General features: G+C 39.6%; 1 protein-coding gene and 1 non-coding gene across 2 annotated transcripts; both read left to right on the top strand.

Annotated features, from left to right (window-relative positions):
• Positions 1–291: 291 nt before the first annotated feature.
• On the top strand, positions 292–2982 carry LOC148098586 (uncharacterized). The gene has a single exon (XM_087852248.1). It carries the CDS (start codon positions 343–345, stop codon positions 2683–2685), a length of 2343 nt encoding a protein of 780 aa, XP_087708374.1. The 5' UTR covers positions 292–342; the 3' UTR covers positions 2686–2982.
• Positions 2983–8474: 5492 nt separating this feature from the next.
• trnaq-cug (transfer RNA glutamine (anticodon CUG)) lies at positions 8475–8546 on the top strand. The gene has a single exon. It is a non-coding gene; the product is annotated as a tRNA-Gln (tRNA).
• The last annotated feature ends 5356 nt before the right edge of the window (positions 8547–13902 follow it).

The raw sequence follows: 13902 nt of genomic DNA, 5'->3' as shown, positions 1-13902 counted from the left end.
TTTTGAAAGGTGCTATATAAATAAAACTGTACTTTTATTTACTTTCTTTACTCACTTTTTATGTTATTGCAATAACACTTTTTACACTTTTTTTAACACAAAAGAATTATCCTCATTCAAAAGTCATGTAAGAACCTCATTGGCTTACGGAATGTTGATGTTATTAAAAAAATTCATACAAAAACATGACCTCATTCAAAAATGTCATGTGACAACCTCATTGGCTTATGGAATTCTGATGTCACAGGCTTCTAAAGCTTTGATCCTTTGAAGCTTTGATCCTCATGAATCTTTAAGTAGGGGTGAGGAGGTACAACTTTTAGTCCGTTATTTGCTGCACTTATGTTAGCAGCATTCAAACGTTCACCAGTAAAGCATTTTCAAACATTTGGATCCTTTTCGTACTCACGGTATACAGACTCAAACATGTCTCAGAAAGAGCAAGAAAGACAAGAAGCTGACCCCAGCTCTATTCCATGGTATGAGTCCCTAGACCCTTATATCAGCTCTCTTCCTTGGGATGAACAGGTAGAATTAGAGGAAAAGCGATTAGAAGAAATGGAGAATGAAAATCTCATGAACAGAGAAAAGATTAAGATCCTGACAGAAGAAAATGAGAGAAAGAGCGCTGAATTAGAAAAATTATCCTACCAGCTTCAGGAAAGGGAAGGTATTATTGAGGAGAAACAATGGGCTCTCCAAGATAAGAAGAATCACGAGCTCCAAGAAAAGCTTGATGAAGCTCTAGAAAAAATTAAAGATCTGCTCCAAAATGAGAAAAAAGAGAGCATTAAAGGGGATAAAATGCTCAAGAAGAATCAGGAGCTCCAAGAAAAGCTTGATGGAGCTCTAGAAAAAGTTAAAGATCTGCTCCAAAATGAGAAAAAAAAGAGCATTAAAGGGGATAAAATGCTCAAGAAGAATCAGGAACTCCAAGAAAAGCTTGATGGAGCTCTAGAAAAAAATAAAGATCTGCTCCAAAAGGAGAAAAAAGAGAACATAAAACAGGAAAACATGGCCAAGAAGAATCAGGAGCTCCAAGAGAAGCTTGACGAAGCTCTGGAAAAACTGAAAGAAATCCACCAAGAAGAGAAGCAACAGTCCACACAGCAGAGAGACCTGCAGAGCATACTCCAAGCCATGGAGGAAAAATACAAAGCGATGCAGGTGAAGCATGACAAAACTCTGCATAAAAGTCAACAGATGCTTCAAGAAAAGAAGCAAATTGAAATGAAACAGAAGGAAATGGACTCCAAGCTTGACGAGATGCAGGAAAAACACAGATTGCTCCAAATCAAGCTTGAGAAAACAGTGCACAGAAATAAAGAGTTCATTCAAGAGAGAGAGCAACAAGAAATACTCGAGAAAGAAACAGACTCCCAGCTTGAAGTCTTGGAGGAAAAACTGAAAATGCTGCAAATAACTCTTGAGGAAACACTGCTCAAAAATACAGAGATGCTTCACGAGAAAGACCAACAGAAAATACATCAGGAAGAAATGGATTGCAAGCTGAGGAACATCGAGAAACAAAATGAAGGCTTGCAAGTAATGCTTGATGAAGCTATGGAGAGAAGAAAAGAGTTCCTTCACGAGAAAGACCAACAGAAAATACAACAGGAAGAAATGGATTGCAAGCTGAGGAACATCGAGAAACAAAATGAAGGCTTGCAAGTGATGCTTGATGAAGCTCTGGAGAGAAATAAAGAGTTGCTTCACGAGAAAGACCAACAGAAAATACAACAGGAAGAAATGGATTGCAAGTTGAGGAACATCGAGAAACAAAATGAAGGCTTGCAAGTAATGCTTGATGAAGCTCTGGAGAAAAATAAAGAGATCCACCAAGACAAGAAAGAAGAGCCCGTAGAGCAGAGAGACCTGCAGAGCAAACTCCAAGCCATGGAGAAAAAATACAAAGCGCTGCAGGTGAAACATGATAAAACTCTGCACAAAAATCAACAGTTGCTTCAAGACAAGAAGAAAATGGAAATGAAACAGAAAGAAATGGACTCCAAGCTTGACGAGATGCAGGAAAAACACAGATCGCTCCAAATCAAGCTTGATAAAAAAGTGCACGGAAATAAAGAGCTGCTTCAAGAAAAAGACCAACAGAAAATACAACAGGAAGAAGAAAAACTTGATCTCCAGAAGAAAAATCAAGCACTCCAAGAATTGTATAACAAAACGAAGTACAAAACAACTGTACTGGAAGGAGAAAAGAAAAAACTGGAAAAACAATGCTCAGCGATGCAGAGTAGCATCAAGGAGATGCTGAGAAAAAATACAGAACTTGAGGAACTTTCTAAGACCTTGAAGTACAAAAACACTGAAATACAGGCGCAAAAGCAAGAACAACAGAAAACACATAAAGACCTGCAGTGTAGACTTCAAGAAATCCAGAAGAGAAACCAGCAGCTGGAAGACATGCACACAGATGTGCACGAGGCAAAGCGAATACAGGAGGCAACAGTTAAAGAACTGAAAGACAAGCTTAAAGAAAAACAAGAACAATTAGAAGACATGGTGAAAAGATGCAACAAACTTGAGAAAGAAAACGCAGAAACAATCGATGAGCTGAAAACCCTCATCATTGAGAAAAAAGTGCTCGTGGAAGAGTATTTGAAAAAGAAGAAAAAACGCTTCCACTGGTTCTGGAGGAGGGACACTGCTGCTTCTCACCCGATGTAACCTCGTCTTCCTCCACCTCTATTCCATCTTCATTTCCCCCCTTCCCCTTCCCCTCCCTCCTTTTACTTTTTTCACCCTCACCCCCCGACCAGTCTTGGCAGTTGACTGCCCCCTCCTGAGCCTGGTTCTGCCATAGGTTTCTCCTTTAGGAGTTTTTCCTATCCACTGTCGCCTGGTGCTTGCTCAGAGGGGATTGTTGGGGTTTTCTCTCATCTCTCTCTCTCATTCTTTCTATCCCCCCCTTTTCCCCCCTTCTGCCTTTTCCTTTACCCAATAAACATAATTGCCCACATTTGACATGTGTTTGAAAAATGTCTTCATTCAACAATAATTCATCTTAGGTATAAAAACAAGAAATAGGTAATAGCTGCATGTGTGTTTGTGTGTGTGCATAATATACATACTTGTTTCCCAGAAAGAATTAATACTAGATGGATAGAGACAGGGTTTAAAGACTAGAAATGAAAACATGTGAGTCCTGTCTTTAAATAAAAATATATAATTCCCTATATTCCTATCTATTCCAAACAACGGTAATAAGTAACAAAGTTTCAAATTTGTCTTTCATTTTCACTCTTAATTTACTAACCATGAACAAGAGGTCAGAGGTCAAATGTGGCACCATACCTTAAATCTTTCTATGATACTTTCTGTATGTGGACCAGAGATGGGCAACACCGCATAGTCTGATTTCTTTTTTCAAGTAACGAGTAAAGTAAGGGATTACTATTGCAAAAAAGGTAATTAGATTACTGTTACTTTCCCGTAAGCAGGCTACATTACTGCGTTACTAATCCTCGTCATTTTCTTCGTGAGAGTGTCTCATGACAATGACGTACAAGTGTGCGACGTCCGTGGCAGCAACAGACGTGTGTAGATCAACAAAGGATAATATGGAGTGCAGGAGAGAGTACGACCATGCAGGGTTTAAAGCTTACTTTGAGTTTGATTCTGTAAAAAGTGACAAAAACATTGAAAACATACAGTAGTGAAGTTCTTAGCTCCCTGTTTTAGTTTTGTTGTCACGCCCCCGGTGTTCCCCTGACTCTCTTGGTATTTGATGCATGAATGCTTCCTCGGCTCAGCTCCTGTCCCCACACCCTGTCGTCACTTTTTTAAATACTTCCATCACACCAACAGGCACTTTAGAATCACCAATTGACAAGCATGTCTTTGGACAGGCTCAAACCGGAGAGGTGATCAATGGACCACAGCGCTGCACACCCCTGGCAACTTTGGGGGTAAAGCCACTGGTTTGTGGTGGTTGCCAGGTGAAATCAGGGTCTGCTGCACCAAAAACATAATTGTGATTGCTTTGGTTGCAATCAGATTGCCATAGTCATCTGCAGTTTGCATGTTGGATGCCAACTACTCACAAAGCGGTGGGAAAAGTTTGGTTTGGTTTAGTTTGGCTTTCTAAAAACACTAACATATAGGTCTGGTCTACCTGGACTGGCAGCATGCTCAAGGTGTCCCAGGCTCGTCTGTTTGGTGACGCGGTATATGAGCTCGCCCGGCTCGCTGTCCTGGTTGCTGGCTGACAGCTGCAGCGTGGTCAGCTTCTGAAAAATTACATTTTCTTATGTTGCAAGTCTCAAATCTTTATTGCCTGGATCCATTTAGTGTTTTATCATATGTGCTTTAAGCAGTAAATCTCAGGTAAAATGAACTGTTCTATCTGCCAGGAAGGACACAAACACAGACCCAAGATAAACAAAGACTGGATACAGTCTTTACATTATCTGCATGTTGTTTGAAATCTACAAGACATGCTGACTCCATGTCTGTGTAGGTTCCTAGTCAATCAGGTTTGTCTTAAGAGAGGCAGCTGGACTCATTAAAAACATTTCACTTCTCATCCAAGAGGTTTGTTCAGCTTGAAAAACAAAAAGGTGAAGAGTCCCAGCTATTTAAACCCTAATGGAGGTTGTTCTCTATGGAGGTGGTAGCTGACCTACCTACTATTAATCATGAGCTGAGGTTTGAAAAACCGCATGTGTCATTACCAACAGGGGTTCCAAGTAAAACCACTGGCATCATGGGAGAGTGTCTGCATCTAAATTTCACTCTTTCATGGATGCCAGCATATGCTTGTCAAATAAAGCCTGATTTTAGTTTAGTTTTCCTTCTATAAATAGAGATATTTCTAAACTTCAAACTGGTGCAGAAAAACAATTCAAAGGGTATTAAGTGTCTGATGGTTCAAATTACCTCGAAGGACGATCATTGCAGTATACTGTAAAATGAAACACTGCATATACATATTATACTAGAGAGTACCTGTGTGTCGTATGAATAACATAACCACCGCACCAGAGGTGTAAGCACCTTTTGCAAGGCACTCAAGGAAACCAATGAACAGCCTCAAAAAGAAATGAACAGGTGGAGATGCAGACTGTATTTGCAGATTACAGCTCCACCACTAATCAAACTTCCATATTACAGCGAGACTGCTCAGCAAGGAAAAATAGTCAATCTCAGTAAGACTGAATGAAGACAGACTAAAAATTAATTGCATCTGCTCACACATTACTCAGCTGTAAGGTTTTCTAAGTACTCAGATGTAACACTGTGGAGGAAAACCCAAAGAAATGGCAAACAGAAGTTCATTCTAATAAATTGGAAATGTGGGTCAAGTCCGTCAAAACATTTTAATTAAATCATTAATAAAACAGATAAAAATATTAAGAAGACTCTGTGTAATAAACATCTTCAGGTATGCTGGGTTGTCCTTCTTGCTACCTCACGTGAGCAGACAATGCAAACACGCTTTCTCGAGCTCTCTCCTTGTCCATCTATTGACAATGGAGAGAGTTTTTTCCAAATCCAAGCAATGACATGTAAATAATGCACAGTGTGTGTGTGTGTGTGTGTGTGTGTGTGTGTGTGTGTGTGTGTGTGTGTGTGTGTGTGTGTGTGTGTGTGTGTGTGTGTGTGTGTGTGTGTGTGTAAAGATCTGGTAAAATCTGTGAGTCTTCAGTATTAAAGGAAAAATGTAACTTTTGATGCCTAAAGTGAGGGCCTGGGTGCTTGACTTTATCCTTTTAGAGGGAACCATCATTTTAAAGTAGTGTACGTTTTTTTTTTCTGATCAATCACCTCTTCAAGGTGAATTTAACATTTACAACGAAGAGGGTGAAAATAATGTAAGATGACAGTGCCACTGCTGGCACTGACATCTCATGTGAGGCCCACTTTAGTGTTTAAGTAGTACAAGAAACAAACAAACAAGAAAACATCCACAAATATTTCTGAAAATATAGTGTTTTTTTATTTATTTCAAATATTGTGTAGCAAGAAAAAACTGCAAATGTGAACACAATTTTTTCTCACTCTTAACTAACTGAAGCCTTTCATTGACTACCAAAAAAACAAATTGGCACTCTCTTTATGGCCAGACACGTGCCAGCACTTTTAATTTTGCTTCTACTTAACAAAATAAAAATGCAGACATAAGTGTACACATTAGTTTTTGACTGCTAGTGAAAATTGTTTTCTTTACAAATAACTCTCTCACTGAGCTAACACAGCCAGTCCCTCGACACGTTTGTGTTCTCTGCTCATATTGAATTTGTATTAAATATTTTTTTTGCTTTTTAAAGAACTTATTTTAACATTGCACTGAACAATAAAAAAATCCTCCCTAACAAAGAAAAGTAACTTCAAGGGCCAAAGTGCATTATATTTCTTCACGTCAATATACGGGCTGCAAATAGGGGTGATGTGGGCCGGAAGTGGCCCCCAGACTGTGAGTTTGAGACCCCTGTATTAGACAGTGATCTTGAGCTTCACTAACAAGGAGCACTGAAGTTGTTATGCCAGCACATAGTTTTGCAGCACTTTACTAGGACACGTCCTGTTGGCTTTTCCTTGTCTGTATTTTACAGTTACACACCCATACTCAGGAGATCCAGTGAGATTAATTCTAGGTAATAATTATACTGTAGTTCACCCTGCAGCAATATCACTTTCAGTTACCTGGTACACCAGGTACAATAAAATATGCTATTTTGTAATTAAATCACAGATTTGTACTCTTATGTGGCCTTCTCAAGTTTTACAGCTTCATTAGCAATGTCTCACTATCATGACGATCCTTTAACCACTAAATGACAATGAGGAGTGATGAGGAATTGTTTACGTGCTTTATGAAAGTACCTACAATACTATATTATACTACAAATAAACTGCACAATTTTTAAAATGTATTAAAAAAATCCAATTTAAATTTTCAAAATTAAAAGTATTCATTCAAGTGAAAAATCCCCCGCCAATGTTATTCTGCATTATCATGGGCTCAGCTGAAATACTTACTATGTTTTTGTAAATCCAGCTCATTAAATGTGGGCCTCACAGACAGCAACTAAAAACATATTATTTTATAGAATATGAAGAACAGGCAACAATTTTCCAATCTTCTATTGTTGAATTTTGGTGAGCCTGTGTCACCTTATAACCACAGATTTGAATGACTGTCTTGTAAAAACGTTTATCAGGAGTTGTCCACTGAGGAATTATCTTTTTTAAAGACACAAATATAACAATATATGATTATTATCTAACAGTATCGAGATAATTCCAGTCAGCTCTCTCAAATATTGTATTTAAAACAAGAACTATCATAAGGTGAGGATTTTGATCATTTCAATCAATTTTTCCCTCTTATGAGCTAGAGTCTTTCTTTTCTTTTGTTCTCTTATGTATTTATTTATTTCTGTTTTGTGCTTTTAATTTTCTTTCCTTTTTCCAATTCAAAGTGATTTGTAGTCATTTAGTAACTATAATCTGTCTTATTTTATCCCACATTTTTTTTCTGGGTTCAGTCTGGTATGGTGCTGTCACAGTGCAATAATCTGGTAGTCATACCGTTTTTTTTAGTAGTGCTTCCATGGTGTAATGGTTACCACTATGGACCTAGAATCCAGTGATCTGAATTCAAAAATTGGAGAGACCTGCTTTTTGGAGGTGAAACCATTCTGCATGTCTTCTGTGGCACACCAGAACTGTGCTACTATTGTGTTTTCAGTGAGAGGTGTATAAAATCAAGCAGCTAACCATGACCTCTGTCTTTACAAATACTTGTCAATCACTATGTGGTGCTAAAGAGCTGTCTGAAATTCAGTTGTACACCACACAAAGTTACACGATGGGGTGTCTGAGTGCTGAGTTGTGCTTGTGCGTAATAGTAACAAACACTCTCCTGACTCACTGACTCCACATCTCTAAACCTCCTCTGACTTTAACATCAGCATGAAAACTGGGAACTGCGAGCTCCCTCTTTGGATGTCATCACATTGACATTTTTCATTTTTTATCATGAATCCCATCTCATTGTTGAAACTCACTTTTGGCTGGGCCTTGACCTCTTCTGTGCTGTTCTGTGTTGTGCCATCCGCTTTGCCAGAGGTTGTAGATAGGTAGACAAATCTTCCCATATCATATTATTGTGAAGATGAGCGTACTCCCTAAAATCCTCTACTTATTTCAGAATATCCCTCTACAAGTACCTGTAGGTCTTTTTCTTAACTTAAAGAAAATTATTACCAATTTTATTTGGCAAAATCATCGCCATCGGCTTCGGTTAACTCTATTATATCTGCCATTTAAGAGGGGTGGGCTTAAGGGCCCTAACTTTCAGTGGTACTATTGGGCTGCACAATTGCGCATGATGATATACTATTTCTCATCTGATCCACCTCCGGCATGGGTTTACATGGAACCGTTCTTACTTAATTCAGAATACTTTTTGACAGGTTGCCACGACCTGACAGTATAAATGCTACAACAGGGGTTCCATGGTGTAATGGTTAGCACTCTGGACTCTGAATCCAGCGATCTGAGTTCAAATCTCGGTGGGACCTGAGTTTTGGGAGGTGAAACCATACTACATGTCTTCTCTGGCACTTTGAATTTCTGTATTAATTGTGTTTTCAGTGAACGCCGTATAAGCAGCTAACCATGACGTCTGACTTTACAAAAGACTTGTCAATCGCTAAAGAGTAGTGCTAAAGAGTAGTACTAAAGAGCTGTCTGAAATTCAGTTGCACACCACACAAAGTTACAGAGTAAAAGTCACAAACACGCTGCTGACTCAACAACTGTACAGCACTAAACCTCCTCTGTCTTTAACATCAAAAAACAAACAAACAAACTGTTTCACATCTGCCAAGTAGGCAGTATTCACTTCTGAGGTTGCGCTATTCTTATGTGAGATACCCTTATTAGTGTATCCACAGACGTGCTTGTAACACACTCCTTATCCATGCACTCTTCCGGCTTCTGTAATGATGGAAAGAATTGGTGGCTGAATTTCTTGAGTCTAGCCCCTCTCTTGTATTAGAGCCTACAGGGAGTACATGACGATCATTACAACAACAAAACCATGTACTAGGCCATTAATATATAAATAAATAATAAATAAATACATTTTTATTTATAAAGCACCTTTCAAGACAGAATCACAAAGTGCTGCACATAAGATTACAAGTCATAAAAAGATTTAAAAAGAGAAAATGAAACAGGCAAAAAATTAACCAAAAGCAGTTTTAAAAAGCTTCATTGCTACAGAAGCTCCAGGAAAACATCGAATGGGCAATGTCACGGATTCAAATATTGGGGATGGATACAAGAGGAAAAAACCACAATAACAACACTGGTCCGGCCGGGTTGAGTCAAACGATGATTTTAATGATCACACACGTGGGAGATGGACGCCGTACGCAGACAGCATCAGATCTCAAAATGGTGGAGCATTGATCAAACTCTTATAGCCTCTAGTGGCCCCCACCTAATCATAAAAGCCTAAACATTCACATTCTTTCTCTCACACAGCGCCTAAGCTACGACCTTGGCTCCCTGTTTATCTGCTCCTGCTGTGATTGGGCAGAAAACCTCTCCGGTATGTTCTTTTCTCTTCTAATCAGACAAATAAGGCGATGACTTTCTGCGAACAGTATTTCTTATAACTCAGCAGTATAATGCATCATAAAACAATATCATTCATTCACAAAAAATCAGCAGTCTAATGTAATGCAAATCAGTTTAACAAATGTAATAGTTATCACCTTCTTCTAATTCAGGAGAATAATGCAAACTCAAACTACATAATAATTCACAATCTTTAATTAGGGGTCTAACATGGCATAAAATAATATTATAATCCCACAATAGCCAACTAAAATATGTCTCTGTCCTGAGACCTAGTAGACCTCTAACAGGTTTTAATCTAGTTTAGCCCACTGAAAGCTCTCACCACCTAAAAGCCCCCCTGAAAGCCTGTGTTGATCTTGAGCTCGTGGTGGTATCAGGTCATGCAGATACTTTTAGTGACATGACACATCACTAGAGTCCGAGTTGTTTCCCAGTTTCCAGATAACGGTATCAAATAAAGATTGTTAGACATTTCTATTGTGCAATGTTTTTATTTAAAAACAAAACAAAGCAAACAAAAACATCTACGTTATGCTTAGTTAAAATCACATCATTTCATGCTCAAATCTGAACAAACCACTCAAACCCAGTGCCTTTGTGAATACAGGAATTTGTAAAACTATATCATGTTTGGTTTTTTTCTTTTCCTTTTTTTCTAAATATTTGCAAATGTACCCTACGTACAGCACAGATGTCCTCTTAGGACAATAAGTCCTTAAGGTTGGTGGGTATAAATTATGGCCAGACATTGTGGAGCGTGAGTCAGTATTAACCCCAAGCAGCAGCTACATTAATAAACAACACAGAGGAGAGTCTGCAATCAATTGTCACCTTGAGGCAACTGCTTTTGTGCTTTGGTTCTGTATGAATAAAACTGAAATGAACAGAAGTTGCCCTACTACAGGAATGTGATTTAAGTAGTGGTAGCAAGGGTAAATCTGATGTGATTTGTTTATTGGAGGATTAGGTGAGCACACAGTACTCTCTGAAACCTGGATTAAAGTTCAAAGTGTGTCACACAGGAAGATTGTATCTTATACAGTATTCTTGGGAGCTATGCTTTTGTTTTGTTTTTTAAAATAAACCTGCTTTTTAGGCTTCTCAGGTAACGATGAATTAACAAATCCTGAGACTGAGTGTTATGGTTAGACTGATTAGAACAGTTAAATCCTTCCCAAATCAAAAACCCTGGATTAATAGCGATGATCGCGCGGCACTAGCGGCATGGAGCACCGCTTTTGCCTCCGCGAACACATCGGACTACAAACACACACATTACCAACTCCGGAAGACGATCAAAGCAGCCAAACGTGAGTACAAGGACAGGGTGGAGCAACAGTTTGACAACCCTCGGAGTATGTGGCAGGGACTAAACACAATCACAGACTTTAGAGGGAAAACCAGCACACCGCAGACCACGGCCTCTCTGTCTAAACGTATTCTACGCTAGATTCGACACAGCGAACACCATGAGACCGGACAGTGTGTGCACCGCGGATGACGTCAGTGCGCACACTGTGTCTGAGGAGGATGTGCGGAAGTGCTTCAGGAAGGTGAACGCGCACGAAGCTACTGGTCCGGACGGGATTCCTGGCCGAGTCCTTAAGTCATGCGCGGCTCAGCTGGCTGGAGTGTTTACACACATCTTCAACCTTTCCCTCTCTCTGTCTGTAGTCCCAGCCTGCTTCAAAATGGCCACCATCGTCCCTGTACCCGAATCCTCCACCATCTCCTCATTAAACGACTGGCGACCTGTAGCCCTGACCCCCATCGTAAGCAAATGCTTTGAGAAGCTTGTCAGGGACTTCATCTGCTCTGCCCGACTCACTGGATCCTCTACAGTTCGCATACCGCCACAACAGGTCCACCGATGATGCCATAGCCCTGACACTACACACTGCCCTGTCACACCTGGAGAAGAGAGACACGTATGTGAGAATGCTGTTTGTAGACTACAGCTCAGCATTCAACACCATCGTTTCCTCGAAGCTGGACAGGAAACTGCAGGATCTAGGACTGAGCAGCTCCCTCTGCAGCTGGATCCTTAGCTTCCTGACTGACAGACGCCAAGTGGTCAGGCTGGGCAGCATCACCTCATCCCCCATCACACTGAACACTGGTGCACCACAGGGGTGTGTACTGAGCCCTCTCCTGTACTCACTCTACACCCATGACTGCACGGCCACTAGCAACTCCAACATCATTGTGAAGTTTGCGGATGACACTACAGTGGTGGGTCTTATCACCAACGGTGATGAGACGGGTTACAGGGAGGAGGTCAGCACCCTGACCCACTGGTGTCAAGACAACCATCTCACCCTCAACGTCGCAAAGACAAAGGAATTGATAGTGGACTTCCGGAGGTGCAGAGAAGTACACACCCCCATCACCATCAACGGCGCTGCTGTGGAGAGAGTGAGCAGCTTCCGCTTCCTTGGTGTACATCTGGCTGAGGATCTTACGTGGTCAGTACACATAAACAAAACAGTGAAGAAGGCGCAGCAGCGCCTCTTCTTTTTTAGGAGACTGAAAAGATTCGGCATGAGCCCCCGCATCCTCAGGACCTTCTATCGCTGTGCCATTGAGAGCATCCTCACTGGATGCATCACCACCTGGTATGGCAACAGCACCGCTTACAACCGCAAAGCTCTCCAGAGAGTAGTGCGGTGCTCTGAACGGATAATTGGAAGTGAGCTTCCCTCCCTCCAGGACATCTACAGGAAGCGGTGCCTGAGGAAAGCGGGGAGGATCATCAAGGACGCCAGTCACCCCAGCCATAAACTGTTCAGACTACTTCCATCAGGAAGGAGGTTCTGCAGCATCCGGTCCCGAACCAGCAGACTAAGAGACAGCTTTTTCCACCAGGCCATCAGACTGCTGAACACTTCATAGACACCTCACCTCCACTACTAGAACTTCAACATTATGCACTACATACTGTACATTAATGCCACTGTTTTGCACAATATCCAACTACAAACCTCTGTATATTTTATATATTTTATTGCTTACTCTATTTAATTTGTAAAATATGTATACACACACACACGTAGAAAAACATATTTAGTATACACATCCAGTAACGCATATACTATATATATATATATACTATTATATATTGTACATATATTTATTAGTCTCAGATTTAGCCATTCTTATATTTTGCTTGTTTTATGTTATTGTATTTTTGCACAACTCTGTTGCTTGTGAAGCTCGCACACAAGAATTTCACTCGCATGTACTGTACCAGTGTACCTGCACATGTGATGTGACAATAAAAGTGATTTGATTTGATTTGATTTGATTATCCATAGCTATAAATTAGGCATCAGTATAATGTGTGCAAGAAAGACTTTATCTTTATCTTTCACACAATTTGAAAAAAAAAATTGCTGCAAAAGCATTACATTCTAAATAATTTTCCAAAGATCAATGAATAAGTGGCATCAGTTTGGAAACTGACTGTAAGGGTGCTTGCCTTTTTCATGAAAAACATTTTTGTGTGTTATTGCAAAAAAAAGGAAAAGAAAAAGAAAAAGAAAAAAAGAAGGAAAGAAAAAAAAAGTTGATAAGTATTGATAAAAAAAAAAATACAGAGATGATAATTAAAAAAATAAATCCGTTTTGACCCCCACCCCCCACCCCCGAAAAAAAGGCATGCAATTGAGCTCAAACAAAACAGTGTTAGAGTCTGGAAAGAATATAAATGTTAGTGTCTATGTTTTGATATGATCAGCCTTGCAATGGGATCAGTGATGCATTGTGTATCAGTAATTTATTCAAGCTCTGTATTCAAGTACAGTTCTCAGATACTTATACTTTTTTCTCCCTGCTACTTCATTCTTTCATGTCACATTTTATTAAAAATATTGATTCCAACATTGTTTTCATTACAATCACCTGAAAATTGATATCACCTCTGTACTGCTACTTCACAGAACTTCTTCCAAGACAAGATAAAAACACTGAGAAGTTAACAGTGTATTAGAAAAAAATGCCACTCTCTACAGACTGGTAAAGCAAAACTAAGTAAATCCATTCACAAACAGACAACGCTCATTATCATAATGTTAAGTTGAACAAAAGAAGACAAAATTAACAAACTACAGCAAATGTAGTTTTAACAGTCCGAGTACTAATCAAAGGGGACTTAGATGTATCTCCCAATCCTAGATAGGTTCAAATTAAGTATGACCAATGTTTTAAGTTCTGAGGTAACAATATAAGTATATAAGATAAGATAACCTTTATTAGTCCCATGCGTGGGAAATTTGTTTAAAAAAAAGT

The sequence above is a fragment of the Neolamprologus brichardi genome, chromosome 15 (assembly GCF_056152115.1).
Source record: "Neolamprologus brichardi isolate AB-2024 chromosome 15, ASM5615211v1, whole genome shotgun sequence".
NCBI lineage: Eukaryota > Metazoa > Chordata > Actinopteri > Cichliformes > Cichlidae > Neolamprologus > Neolamprologus brichardi.
Note: the sequence above shows the minus strand (reverse complement) of the source record. Positions and strands in the feature narration are given on the sequence as shown.

What these genes read in the sequence shown, in the direction of transcription:
- LOC148098586 (XM_087852248.1), top strand. Translation starts at nt 343, where the DNA reads ATGTTAGCAGCATTCAAACGTTCACCAGTAAAGCATTTTCAAACATTT.